The sequence below is a fragment of the Epinephelus lanceolatus genome, chromosome 19 (genome assembly GCF_041903045.1).
Source record: "Epinephelus lanceolatus isolate andai-2023 chromosome 19, ASM4190304v1, whole genome shotgun sequence".
Lineage (NCBI taxonomy): Eukaryota > Metazoa > Chordata > Actinopteri > Perciformes > Serranidae > Epinephelus > Epinephelus lanceolatus.
In genome coordinates, this window is record NC_135752.1 from 27,719,502 (window position 1) to 27,732,861 (window position 13,360).

At 40.0% G+C, this 13,360-nt stretch overlaps 2 protein-coding genes across 5 annotated transcripts; both read right to left on the reverse strand.

Moving 5' to 3' along the window:
- Positions 1–556: 556 nt before the first annotated feature.
- LOC117269885 (uncharacterized) lies at positions 557–8,161 on the reverse strand. 4 transcript variants are annotated; one of them, XM_078162054.1, is made up of 4 exons: positions 7,867–8,160; positions 7,170–7,565; positions 2,445–2,937; positions 557–2,363 (listed from the first exon to the last, which is right to left on the reverse strand). In XM_078162054.1, exons 1-4 carry the CDS (start codon positions 8,036–8,038, stop codon positions 1,370–1,372), a joined length of 2,055 nt encoding a protein of 684 aa, XP_078018180.1. In that variant the 5' UTR covers positions 8,039–8,160; the 3' UTR covers positions 557–1,369. The 4 variants fall into 4 exon arrangements, with proteins under 4 accessions (XP_078018180.1, XP_078018179.1, XP_033503136.2 ...); XM_078162053.1 differs by having other exon boundaries at positions 557–2,937; XM_078162055.1 differs by lacking the exons at positions 557–2,363; positions 2,445–2,937 and adding an exon at positions 4,023–6,216 and having other exon boundaries at positions 7,867–8,161.
- Positions 8,162–8,801: 640 nt separating this feature from the next.
- Positions 8,802–12,471, reverse strand: LOC144458748 (uncharacterized). Its single transcript, XM_078162059.1, has 2 exons — positions 12,187–12,471; positions 8,802–10,872 (listed from the first exon to the last, which is right to left on the reverse strand). The coding sequence occupies exons 1-2, from the start codon at positions 12,356–12,358 to the stop codon at positions 9,704–9,706; spliced, it is 1,341 nt and encodes a 446-aa protein (XP_078018185.1). The 5' UTR covers positions 12,359–12,471; the 3' UTR covers positions 8,802–9,703.
- Between the last annotated feature and the right edge of the window lie 889 nt (positions 12,472–13,360).

Consider the following 13,360-nt stretch of genomic DNA (forward strand, 5'->3'; position numbering starts at 1 on the left):
TATTTAACACAGGTAAGTAAAACTGGCAATAACGTGTCAAATTGATGTCGTACAAATGTAATTTAAAATATGTAACTTGAAAGAACTCCTGCACAATGGCTCCCCCGTGAGGCCAAGATGTGTCAATGGCATTTTTGTAGCTGCTAGTCAAAGTGGAGCTAATTATTATTATCATTATTATTATTATGCCTGGTTTAAGAAGGCATCGTGGTAAATTCAATTTCATTTTATTTTATTTATAAAGCTTTACAGTATACGACATCCCTCTGTTCTTGATTCCTCACAGCAGATAAGGATAAACTCCTCACAAAAATCCTTTAAAGGGGAAAAAATTAGCTCATTGTAAGTTTTTGTACAGTAAAATCTAGTCTCACGTAGCCAGCTCTATCTCCACACTTCATTTTAGCCCTGTGTAGTAAAAATCTCTATCAGCAAAATATCCCTGGCTGTCAAGAAAAAGTCGTACCCTAAAAATTAAATTTATCTTTAACATGCAGTAAAGTAGAACTATATGTAGTAGAAGGGAAAGTACTCAAAGAATACCTCAAAGGTGATGTTTTTTTTCTAACAAAGATTTATTGTTAGAAAACACAGCAGAACAAAAACAGCAGTTTAGAGTCCATGTCCCTGAGGAAACTGACTGTTCTGTTAGTTACTTAGGCTGAATTGTTGACAGCACCATGTAGTGCATCATCTACAGTTTTTGTCTGTGTCACCACTTAAACTGAAAACAAAAATTACATCAAACTGATGCGATTACAAAATACAAAAATATACAAAATTAGATGACATGTTGCAGACAAAAAAAAAAGATCCTAGTTGGCAGGATGACACAAGTGAGCCAAAAGCAGTAAAGATAAAAATAAATAAATAAAAACAATATTAATAACCAATCAAACATTTTTAAGATTCATGAACTACCTGTGCAACAAAGACTTTTCAATAACTTTGGGGGATTGTTGAAGAAATATTGTTGCCAACAGAAATATGAAGGAAAACAATGAAATCAGAGCAACAAAACTTGATGGCATTGCTGAAAATATACTACCTCAACATTTTGTAAACTCCTCTCAATGGGGAACTGTATACATTCAGTACCTATTGTAAAAGTTACACTCAACAGGAGTTTTAGCTTGGCAGTTTTTCCTGTGTATAGTGATCCTCAGATGTTCTTCAAGATGTTTGTAATTTGAGTAAAACTTTTACTTCAACGCTGCAATTATGTGGCTCCTCTCTGTGAGTTCTTGTGTGCTTTAACCGGGAACCACAAGAGTTGAATTGTCTCCAACATATTTCGCAAAAATAAGATTATTTGCATGTATGCGATCTCAAACGCAAAGCACCAAAGCATGTTTTCCCACAGATCGTTTCAAAGGTCCAACTTCTCACCACTGTGGTCTCTTCGCATGTGGGCTGACAAGTTCCTATTATGTACAAAATCTTTCCCACAGACGCTGCAACAATATGGCCTATTACCTGTGTGAACTCTCATGTGGACTATCAAGTTATAACGACGGCCGAAAGCTTTCCCACATGTCTTGCACGCGAACGGCTTCTCTCCTGTGTGAATCCTCAAGTGGGTTGTCAAGTCTATACTACGTCTGAAATCTTTTCCACAGGTGTTGCAACAATAAGGCCTCTTCCCTGTGTGGGTTCTTATGTGGTCTGTCAAGTGGCTGCTACATCTGAATTCTTTCCCACATGTTTTGCAAGAATACGGCTTCTCGCCTGTGTGGGTTCTCATGTGAAATCTTAATGACGTTGCGTGGTTGAATCGTTTCCCACAGGTGTTGCAAGAATATGGCTTCTCTCCTGTGTGGATTCTCATGTGGTCTGACAAGTAACTTTTATATCTGAATTCTTTCCCACATGTTTTGCAAGAACTTGGCCTCTCACTTGAATGGACCCTTAAATGACCATTCAATGATGCCTTCTGAGTGAACGTCATGCCACAGTGGTCGCAAGTATGTGGCTTTTCACCTGTGTGGATTCTCGCGTGTATCTGCAAATCTGACTCATTCTTGAAAGCTTCCCCACATGTATCACATTTAAAAGACTTTTTACGTGTGCGTGTATGACAGTGAATTGTTGACACAGTGGGGTTAGATACATTTTGAGTGTGACTGTTATGTTCGCGGTGTTGATTCTGTTGTTTTGGCTTTGCCTTTCTAGTTGATCCTGAGTCCCGATGCTTGCCTCCTTCCTGGTCTTGGCTCTTGGTTTCATGAGAGTTGTGAGACAGGAGCTGGTGGCCACTGTGTGATTCTGGGACCGCAGCGCTTATAACCGGCATTTTTACTGAAGGCTCTTTCTCTGCTGCACTTACAGTCTCATTATGATAGTTTGGTTCTGGTACCACAGAGGTTAGAACTGGCATTTTCGCTGAAGGCTCTTCTTCTGCTGGACTTTCAGTGTCATGATTGTTTGGTTCTGGTACCACAGAGCTTCTGAGTAGCATTTTTACCGAAGATTCTTCCTCTGCTGCACTTACAGTGTCATTATGATTGTCTGGTTCTGGTACCACAGAGGTTACAACCTGCATTTTCACTGAAGACTCTTCCTCTGCTGCACTTACAGTATCATTATGATTGTCTGGTTCTGGTACCACAGAGGTTATAACCGGCATTTTCATTGAAGACTCTTCATCTGCTGCACTTACAGTGTCATTATGGTTGAAGTTCAGAGTCTGATCTTCTTTGACATCTCCTTCCTCATCAGAAAGACTCAACATAAAGGCATCAGTCTCCTGCTTCAGCTCGAACTGCTCTCCCTCCTGACTGCTGCACAGTTCCTCCTCTTCCTCTTTCATCTGTGGAGGATCTGGCTCCTCTTGGTCCACACTGGAGTTCCTCTCCTGAATGCCAGGCTGCTGGTCAGTGACAACCTCCTCCTCCTGGTCCTGCTGACAGACATGTTGCTGTGGGAGCTCTGGAGGGACTGAAAACAAAACGAATAGGATTCTACTGTTATGGTGAAGATGAAAATGTAGACATGCGAGCTAAGTATTACCAGTAAGAATATCTAAACAACTGTGATTATACATAAGTCGAATTTCTCTGTTTTGTGGCATTAAAATAAACAGGTTTCACACACCTATCCTGAGTAACGTTACTTCCGGTTTCCAAGTCTCATCCAACTGTCTGCGCTGACGGTCGATCTCTTCTTCGTAGTCGACAATAGTTTTTTGAAAAGCTCCGAATATTTCTTCAGCAGCAGCAGTTAGTCTCTTGCTGATAAACTCTCTCAAATTCTGAGCTGAAGACATTGTTGCTTAATTACAAAGTGATATCACTGCCAACGTAACGACTGAGATATCTTCTTCTGGCTAACACACCCAAGTTGTTAGCGAACGCTACTGGCACTCGTTATGTTTACTTCCGCAATCCACCGGATGTCACAATCCTAACTTCCGGCAGTTGGGATTAGTTAGTTTTTCGTTCGTCTCGCTTCATGTCACAGAAAAATTAGTTTTTGTTTTGTTTTGTTTTTAAATCTTTGAACAAATAAATTTAACTGATATCTTTTCAAGTAATTAAAAAAAAAGATTTAAATAAAAACAGCAGTAGGAGTGTAAAGACTTGGCACAACTAAGTAAATGTAGAAATAACAGTGTTAAATACTCATATATCCAAATTGTTAAGAAACGTGTCAAATTAATACGTCAAAAATGTAATTTTAAGGCATGAAACCTGTTGCAAAATGATGTGTAAATATAATTTTTGTAGCAGTAAGTAGAGGTGGAGCAATTTATTTATTTATTTATTGCCTGGTTCACATACTGATTGATAGTTTATTAAGAGAGCATCATATTTAACATGCTCATTTAAAGTATTTGTAGATAAAAATAAAGTCTTGCATAGCCAAACCTATCTGCACACTTCATTTTAGCACTCTGGAGTAAAAACCTTAACAGGCAAAGTAACTGTGGTGCCCCCAAAAAATTAAATTTGCTTGTAAAAACACAGTATAGTAAAATTATTTAAAGCATAAAAGGAAAGCAAACAAAAAATAACTCAAAAGTTCTGATTATTTCTTTTATTGTAAGTGTTTTAAGCTTTTCTATTTGTGTGGAATACATACAACCTTGGCCATCTGAGTACTATAAATACAGTACTTGAGTAGCCGACATGTTACATTTTCCACTATAGACATTCTTGGTCAATATGAGACAGCTTCACTGATCAAATTTACAAATGCTATCAAATCATTTAACTTAACCTCCAGTCGCTGAGTTGCAATATTAAAACATGTCCTGCATGTTATAACTTAACACTGATAAGAACTATTCTCACTATGACAACTTATTATACACTTAATTTAAGTCACACTCTGCTGCAGCTGCGATGAACATAATTTACTTCTCTAACTTAAGACGTCAGGGTGACTGGTTTTCTTAAATAATCACCTTACAAAGCTTTACTTTTAGAATATGCATTAGACAGAAAAACAGCATTCTCTTGCCCATGATCCTTAATATTATAACTTCTTATAATCTAAGCTTATTTAAGCATTAAAAGCACCAAGCAGTACACGATTTACTTTTGCTTTTGTGTCACTACGAAAACCCCAAACAACAAAAATTATATCAAGTAGATGCAATGACAAAATACATAACATTTTAATTAAATATGACATGTCCAGACAAAAAGGAAAAGACTCTAATTGGCAGGGTGACAACATAAGTGACCAAACCCAAGGAGATCAGATCAATAAAACTTGATAGGATTGTTGAAAATGTACTACTTCAACATATTGTGACTTTTTGGGGATTGTATGCATTTAATGGCAGAGATGTAGCTATTGCAAAAATGTATTTCATACAGTTAGTGAGCATGACTCATCGGAGGTTTCAGTTCAATGGTATCTCCTGATCCTCAGGTGTTTTTTTTCCAAGAACATGATTTGGGTAAAAGTTTTCCTTTAAGTGCTACAATTATTTGGCTCTTCACTTCTGAGTTCTCATGCAAAAGCAAATCTACTCGCCTGACTGCAATGCTATATGGTTTGCCGTAGTAGACCCATCAAAGCAGCTTTTCCCACAAGTCTTGCAATGGTCCGACTTCTCACCAGCGTGGGCTCTTTTCATGTGGACTACCATGTCACACTTACGCCTGTAATCTTTTCCACAGGTGCTGCAACAATACGGCTTCGCACCTGTATGGATATTTAAATGCATATTCAATACTGATGACCGACAGAACGTCTTCCCGCAGGTGTTGCAAGAATATGGCTTCTCACCTGTGTGGGTTCTCATGTGGCCTATCAAGCCTGAACTAAGTTTGAAAGCTCTCCCACATATTTTGCACGTAAACGGCGTCTCTCCCGTGTGAATTCTCATGTGGCCTATCAAGTGACTTTTGCGTCCGAAATCTTTTCCACAGGTGTTGCAAGAAAACGGCTTCACACCTGTGTGGATCCTCAAGTGGACATTCAAATTACTAAGAAGTCTGAAATCTTTTCCGCATGTTTTGCAAGAATATGGCTTCTCTCCTGTGTGAGTTCTCATGTGGACTTTCAAGTGACTGCTATATCCAAATTCTTTCCCACATGTCTTGCAAATAAATGGCTTCTCACCTGTGTGTATTCTTATATGATTCTTCAATAATGATGGCTGAATGAATTTTTTCCCACAGGTGTTGCAAGAATATGGCTTCTCACCTGTGTGTGTTATCAGGTGTCTCTTTAAATCTGACCTATACTTAAAAGTTTTCCCACATGTGTCACACTTTAAAGACGTTTTACCTGTGTGAGTATTACACTGAATTGTTGATATAAAAGGGTTAGATACATTGTAAGTTGATCCTGAGTCTCCGTGCTCGTCTCCTTCCTGATGTTGGCTCTCAGCTTCATGAGAGTTGTGAGAGAGGAGCTGGTGGTCACTGTCTGCTTCTGGGACCACAGAGTTTTTAATAACAATGTAGTTTATAAAGTTTTCCTCCACCACATTTTGAGATTCACTGATACTAACATTGAGAGACTCGTCTTCACTGTGGTCACTTTCTTCATAAGGAGGAATCAACATAAAGTCATCAGTCTCCTGCTTCACTTCAAGTTGCTCTCCCTCCTGACTGCTGCACAGTTCCTCTTCTTCCTCTTTGATCTGTGGAGGCTCTGGCTCCTCTTGGTCCACACTGGAGTTCCTCTCCTCAATACAGAGCTGCTGGTCAGCGACAGCCTCCTTCTTCTTCTTCTTCCAGACATGTTGCTGTGGGAGCTCTGGAGGGATTGAGAACAAGAGAAACAGGACAACTACTGTGATGGTAAATTACCAAATTACCAATAGCCTTAAATGACAGGACAATTTGAGGTATGAAAAGGGGACAGAGAGAGGGGACAACATGCAGCAAAGGGCTGGCGGCTGGAATCAAACCTGCAGCCACTGCACACAAGGACACTGCCTTTGTACACGGAGCTCCCGCCCTACCTACTGCGCTACTTGGCACCCCTTACACATGTAGTCTTGGTAATCTGAGCACATCAGTGTTATCCATAAATACAGTACTTGAGTGGCTGACATGGAGTTACATTTATCCACTGCATACATGTTTGTTCAATGAGGCAGCTCCACTGAAACTACCAGTCTCAAATCAAAAGTGAACCTAACCTCCAGGTGCTGAGCTGCAATATTACAACACCTTTTGCATGTTATAACTTCACAGTCTGAAAAGACCATGAAACAAGAACTGAATTGTCTCACGTATTTTGGAAATACAAGGCTTCTTGCTTGTATGCGATCTTGTAGGCTCTATAGGAGACGCATGAAAGTGTTTTTTTCTGCAGGTCATGCAAAGGTACAGCTTCTCGCCTATGTGGGCTCCTCTCGTGTGAACGATCAAGACACTATTAGCTCTGAAATTGTTTCCACAGGTGTTGCAAGAATATGGCTTTTGTAACCTGTGTGGATTCTAATATGAGCCTACAATAGTGATGTCCTACAAAATCTTTTTCTGCAGGTGTTACCTGAATGTGGCTTCTAATGGGTGCGTTGTCAGGTGTCTCTTCAAAGCAGACTAACCTTTCCCACACGTGTCACATTTTAAAGACGTCTTACCTTTGTGAGTATTCCAGTGAATCACTGACAAGGTATGGTTATATACTGTTACCTTTGTGACATTGATTTTGTTGTTCTGGCTCTGCATTTCTAGTTGAACCTGAGTCTCCATGCTTACCTTCTTTCCGATCTTGGCTCTCAGCTTCATGAGAGTTGTGAGAGAAGAGCTGGTAGTCACTGTTTGGGTCTGGTGAGACAGCGCTTTTAACACAAATGTAGTTTGGAAGGTTTCCCTCTAAAACATTTGTTTCATCGATACTCCAGTTCACAGTCTGATCTTCACTGTGCTCACTTTCCTCATTAGAAGGAGTCAACATAAAGTCATCAGTCTCCTGCTTCACTTCAAGCTGCTCTTCCTCCTGACTGCTGCAGACTTCCTCCTTTTCCTCTTTAATCTGTGGAGGCTCTGGCTCCTCTTGGTCCACACTGGAGTTCCTCTCTTCAATACAGAGCTGCTGCTCAGCGACAACCTCCTCCTCCTTACAGACATGTTGCTGTGGGAGCTCTGGAGGAACTGAGATCAAAACGAATAGGATACTACTGTGATGGCGAAGAAGAAAATGCAGACATGCGAGCTAATTATTATCAGTATATACGCTCAATGGCCACTTAATTAGGTACACCTGTTTAACTGCTTGTTGACACAAATAGCTAACAGGCAATCACGTGGCAGCAACTTGTAGACATGGTCAAGACGACCTGCTGAAGCAAAGGGTACCTAATAAAGTGGCCGGAGAGTGTATGCAAACAATTGGAATTATATGTAAATCAAATTGCTGTATTTTGAGTCGATAAAATAATTACATCTTACACACCTATTCTGAGTAATTTTATTTCAGGTTTCCAAGCTATATCCAACAGTCTGCGCTGACGGTCGATCTCTTCTTCGTACTCGACGATAGTTTTTTCTATAACTCCGAATATTTCTTCAGCAGCAGCATTTAGTCTCTCGCTGATAAACACTCTCAAATACTGAACTGAATACATTGTTGCTAAGCTATAAAATAAATGTTATGACCTAAAAACCTTCTCCCAGCTCATTCTGTACATCCACTGAGCTAACGCTGCTAACGCTTCCTTTGTTTACTTCCGCTGGATGTCACACTGTTGAGTTCCGACACCGGAAGTGAGTTAACCTTTGGTTCCGTTTCACTTGATGTTGAACTTTGAACGTTTCGCTTCATTTCACATGGAAATAAAGTTATTTTCTCAATACTTCTACATTCCTGATGTGTTTTCAAGTTAGTTAAAACACATAACCTCAAATAAAAAAAAATCAACAGCTGTGAAATGAAAGGACTTAACTTAGACAAGCAAAAGTAGCAGGGACAGTGTTAAATACCCATGCGTTCAAATTAATTAACATGTCAAAAAATTGTTAAAAATGTGATTTTAAAGTATGAAACATGAATGCAAAATAGTCCTTGTCAGTGTTACTGAGGCCATAATGTGTTCATAGCACTGTGTAGCAGCTTGTTGACGTGAAACAATTTTATTTTTATGTATTAATTATTTACCTGGTTTATAGACTCAAAAGGCATCATGATTAATAGGCACATTCTAGGTTTTTGAGTGTAAAAACATAGCCTCCCATAGCCAGACCTATCTCCACACTTAGTTTTAGTGCTGTGTAATAACAATCTCAAAGTAACCATCGCTGTCAAGTCAATGTCATGCTCTAAAAAGCACATTTGACGGTAAGAACGAAGTAATAAGAACTATATGTAACATGGAAAAATTAGTCAAAGAATACCTTAAAAGTGATTTATTATTATTATTTTAAGTGTGACATTTTGTGTGGAATGTACATGCAGTCTTACCCATCTGAGCACAATGTTATCCATGAATATTGTACTTGAGTAGCCTACTTGTAGTTACATTCCTCCACTGCACACATTGTTCAATATGAAGCAGCTCCACTGAAACCACCTAGCGGTATCAAATCTTAGTTAACCTCCAGCTGCTGTGCTGCAATATTAAATCACCTCCTGCATGTCATCATCTTACAATCTGAAATGAACCCTTTCTTTAACACCATTTTGTCACCCATGCTCCTTAGGGCACGTATCATTGCATTCATTGTTTGGGCTGATCCACTGACAGCACCATGTAGTTCAACATCTACAATTAGTGTCTCACCACTACAACACTAAACAGAAAAAGTACATCAAGTTCATGCAATAACAAAATACATTATTTGGCATTAAATGACTCAATGCAACCAAAAAATAAAATACTTGTGGGCATGATAACATAAATGATCTAACAGCAGTAGAGAGTCCTCTCATATATCTGATATAGTGTATAAAAATTGTTCAAAGAGTTAGTCAGTTAGTGCACATGTCTCCACAGGAGTTTCAGCTCCATGGTTGCTCCTGTGTGTACGGATCCTCAAGTGCTTTAATGAAGTACTAATTTGAGTACACATTTTCTTTAAGGTGCTGCAATTACATGTCTCCTCACTTCTGTCAGGTCTTGTGTGTTTTGAAAGTGACACATAAACAGTAAACTGTCTCATATTTCGCAGAAGCAAAATCAATTGTCTGTATGCGATCTTGTGTGCTCTGCCAAATGAGGGGCATCCAAAATATCTTTTCCTGTAGATCTTGCAAAAGTACAGCTTCTCCCTGCCTTTGCCTCTTCTCACGTGGACTAACAATTTGCCGTTATGTCTGAATTTTTTTCCACAGGTGTTGCTTGAAAATGGCTTCTGTCACCTGCATGGGTTCTTATATGAGTCTTCAATTCTATTGTCCGACAGAATCTTTTCCCGCACGTGTCGCAAGAATACGGCTTCTCACCTGTGTGAGTTCTCATGTGGCCTATCAGGTGACTACTCAGTCTGAAAGCTCTCCCACATGTTTTACACACAAATGGCTTTTCACCTGTGTGAGTTCTCATGTGACCTATTAAGTGGCCACTAAGTCTGAAAGCTCTCCCACATGTTGTGCATGTAAATGGCTTCTCACCTGTGTGGGTTCTCATGTGGCCTGTCAAGTGACCACTGAGTCTGAAAGCCCTCCCACATGTTTTGCATGTGTACGGCTTCTCTCCTGTGTGAGTTCTGGTGTGGTCTATCAAATGACTCCTTGATCTGAAATCTTTTCCACATGTTTTGCAAGAGTACGGCCTTTCGTCTGTGTGGATTCTTATGTGAGCGTTCAATACTGATGTCTGAGTGAATTTTTTCCCACAAATGTTGCAAGGATGTGGCTTCTCACCTGTGTGTGTTCTCAGGTGTCTCTTTAAATCAGACCTACATGTGAAAGCTTTCCCACACGTGTCACATTTGAAAGACTTTTTACCTGTGTGAGTATTATAGTGAATTGTTGATATAGTAGGGTTATATAAGTTGTTAATGTGACTGTTGCTGCTGTGATTCGATTCTGTTTGCTCTGCATTTCTAGTTGAACCTGAGTCTCCATGCTTGTCTCCTTTCTGATCTTGGCTCTCAGCTTCATGAGAGAGGAGCTGGTGGTCACTGTCTGGTTCTGGGACCACATAGCTTTTATCTGCAATGTACTCTAGAGGCATTTCCTCCACCATATTCTGAGTTTCATTGATACTCCAGTTCACAGTCTGATCGTCACTGTGCTCACTTTCCTCATTAGTAGGAGTCAACATAAAGTCATCAGTCTCCTGCTTCACTTCAAGCTGCTCTCCCTCCTGACTGCTGCACAGTTCCTCCTCTTCCTCTTTAATCTGTGGAGGCTTTGGCTCCTCTTGCTCCACACTGGAGTTCCTCTCCTGAACACAGAGCTGCTGCTCAGCGACAACCTCCTCCTCCTTACAGACATGTTGCTGTGGGAGCTCTGGAGGAACTGAGATCAAAATGAATAGGATACTATTAAGTTGGTAAAGAAGAAAATGCAGACATACAAGCTAATTACACTCAATGGCCACTTAATTAGGTACACCCATTTAACTGCTTGTTGACACAAATAGCTAACAGGCAATCGTGTGGCACCAACTCAATGCATTTAGGCATGTAGACATGGTCAAGACGACCTGCTGAAGTTCAAACCGAGCATCAAAATGGGGATGAAATGTGATTTTAGTGACTTTGAACGTGGCATGGTTGTTGGTGCCAGATGGGCTGGTCTGAGTATTTCAGACACTGCTGATCAATTGGGATTTTCATGCACAACCATCTCTAGGGTTCCAGTGAGCAGCAGTTCTCTGGGTCAAAGTGCCTTGTTGATGCCAGAGGTCAGAGGAGAATGGCCAGACTGGTTCAAGATGATAGAAAGGCAACAGTAACTCAAATAACCACTGGTTACAACCAAGGTCTGCAGAAGACCATCTCTGAACCAACAGCACGTCCAACCTTGAAGCAGATGGGCTACAGCAGCAGAAGACCACACCAGGTGCCAGCTAACAACAGGAAATTGAAGCTACAATTCACACAGGCTCACCAAAACTGGACATTAGAAGATTGGAAAAACGTTGCCTGGTCTGATGAGTCTGGATTTCTGCTGCCACATTCAGATGGTAGGCTCAGAATTTGGTGTAAACAACATGAAAGCATGGATCCATCCTGCCTTGTATCAACGGTTCAGGCTGCTGCTGGTGGTGTAATGGTGTGGGGGAGATTTTCTTGGCACACTTTGGGCCCCTTAGTACCAACTGAGCATGGTTTAAACACCACAGCCTACCTGAGTATTGTTGCTGACCGTGTCCATCCCTTTATGACCACAGTGTACCCATCTTCTGATGGCTACTTCCAGCAGGATAACGCACCATGTCACAAAGCTCAAATCATCTCAAACTGCTTTCTTGAACATGACAATGAGTTCACTGTACTCCAATGGCCTCCACAGTCACCAGATCTCAATCCAATAGAGCACCTTTGGGATGTGCTGGAACGGGAGATTCACATCATGGATGTGCAGCCGACAAATCTGCAGCAACTGTGTGATGCTATCATGTCAACATGGACCAAAATCTCTGAGGAATGTTTCCAGCACCTTGTTGAATCTATGACACCAAGAATTAAGGCAGTTCTGAAGGCAAAAGGGGTCCAACACGGTACTATCAAGGTGTACCTAATAAAGTGGCCAGTGAGTGTACATCAACAGCTGTGATTATTCAATTTCTCTGATTTGTGGTATTTAAATAAATAGGGTTTTACATACCTATCCTGTGTAACTTTATTTCAGGTTTCCAAGCTATATCCAACAGTCTGCGCTGACGGTCGATCTCTTCTTCGTACTCGACGATAGTTTTCTCTATAACTCCGAATATTTCTTCAGCAGCAGCAGTTAGTCTCTCGTTGATAAACCCTCTCAAATACTGAACTGAAGACATTGTTGCTAAACTATAAAATGAATAATTACCTGTGTTATGACCTAAGAACCTTCTTCCAGCTAACTCAATCCATCCACATAGCTAACGCCGCTGCTAGCGCTTCCTTTGTTTACTTCCGCTGGATGTCACACTGTTTGAGTTCCGACACCGGAAGTAAGTTAACCTTTCGTTCCGTTTCACTTGATGTTGTACGTTGAACGTCTCCCTTCTTTTCACATGGAAATAAAGTTATTTTCTCAATACTTCTACATTCAATATGTTTTTGAGTCATTTCATAGAAATTACATTAGATAAAAACATATCAGCAGCTGTGAAAGGACTGAACACAGATAAGCAACAACAGTTTTAAATACCCATGCATTCAAATTAATTAAGGTGTCAAATGATTGTGTTAAAAATGTGATTTTATAGTATGAAACATGAATGCAAAATAGTCCTTGTCAGTGTCATTGAGACCATAATGTGTACATTACAAGTATATCAATCAATCAATCAATCAATCAATCAGTTTTATTTATAAAGCCCAATATCACAAATCCCAATTTGCTTCACAGGGCTTTACAGCATACGACATCCCTCTGTCCTTAGGACCCTCACAGCTGATAAGGAAAAACTCCCCCAAAAAAAACCTTTAACGGGGGAAAAAAACAGTAGAAACCTCAGGAAGAGCAACTGAGGAGGGATCCCTCTTCCAGGACGGACAGACTTGCAATAGATGTCGTACAGAACAGATCAACATAATAAATTAACAGTAATCCATATGACACAATGAGACAGACAGAAAGAGAGAGACAGAGAGAGATGCAGGAGACGGTAATGACAGTAGCTTACAACATTAATGAAAGTAATATTATAATTAATAATAATATATTAATATCTGATAGTATACATGTATGACAATAATCATATGTGTATAATAATAGTAGAAGTATGACTAATGATAGCAGCAGGAGGCATCTGCTGTACATATTAATGTATAGTGTCAAAAAGCATCATGACTAA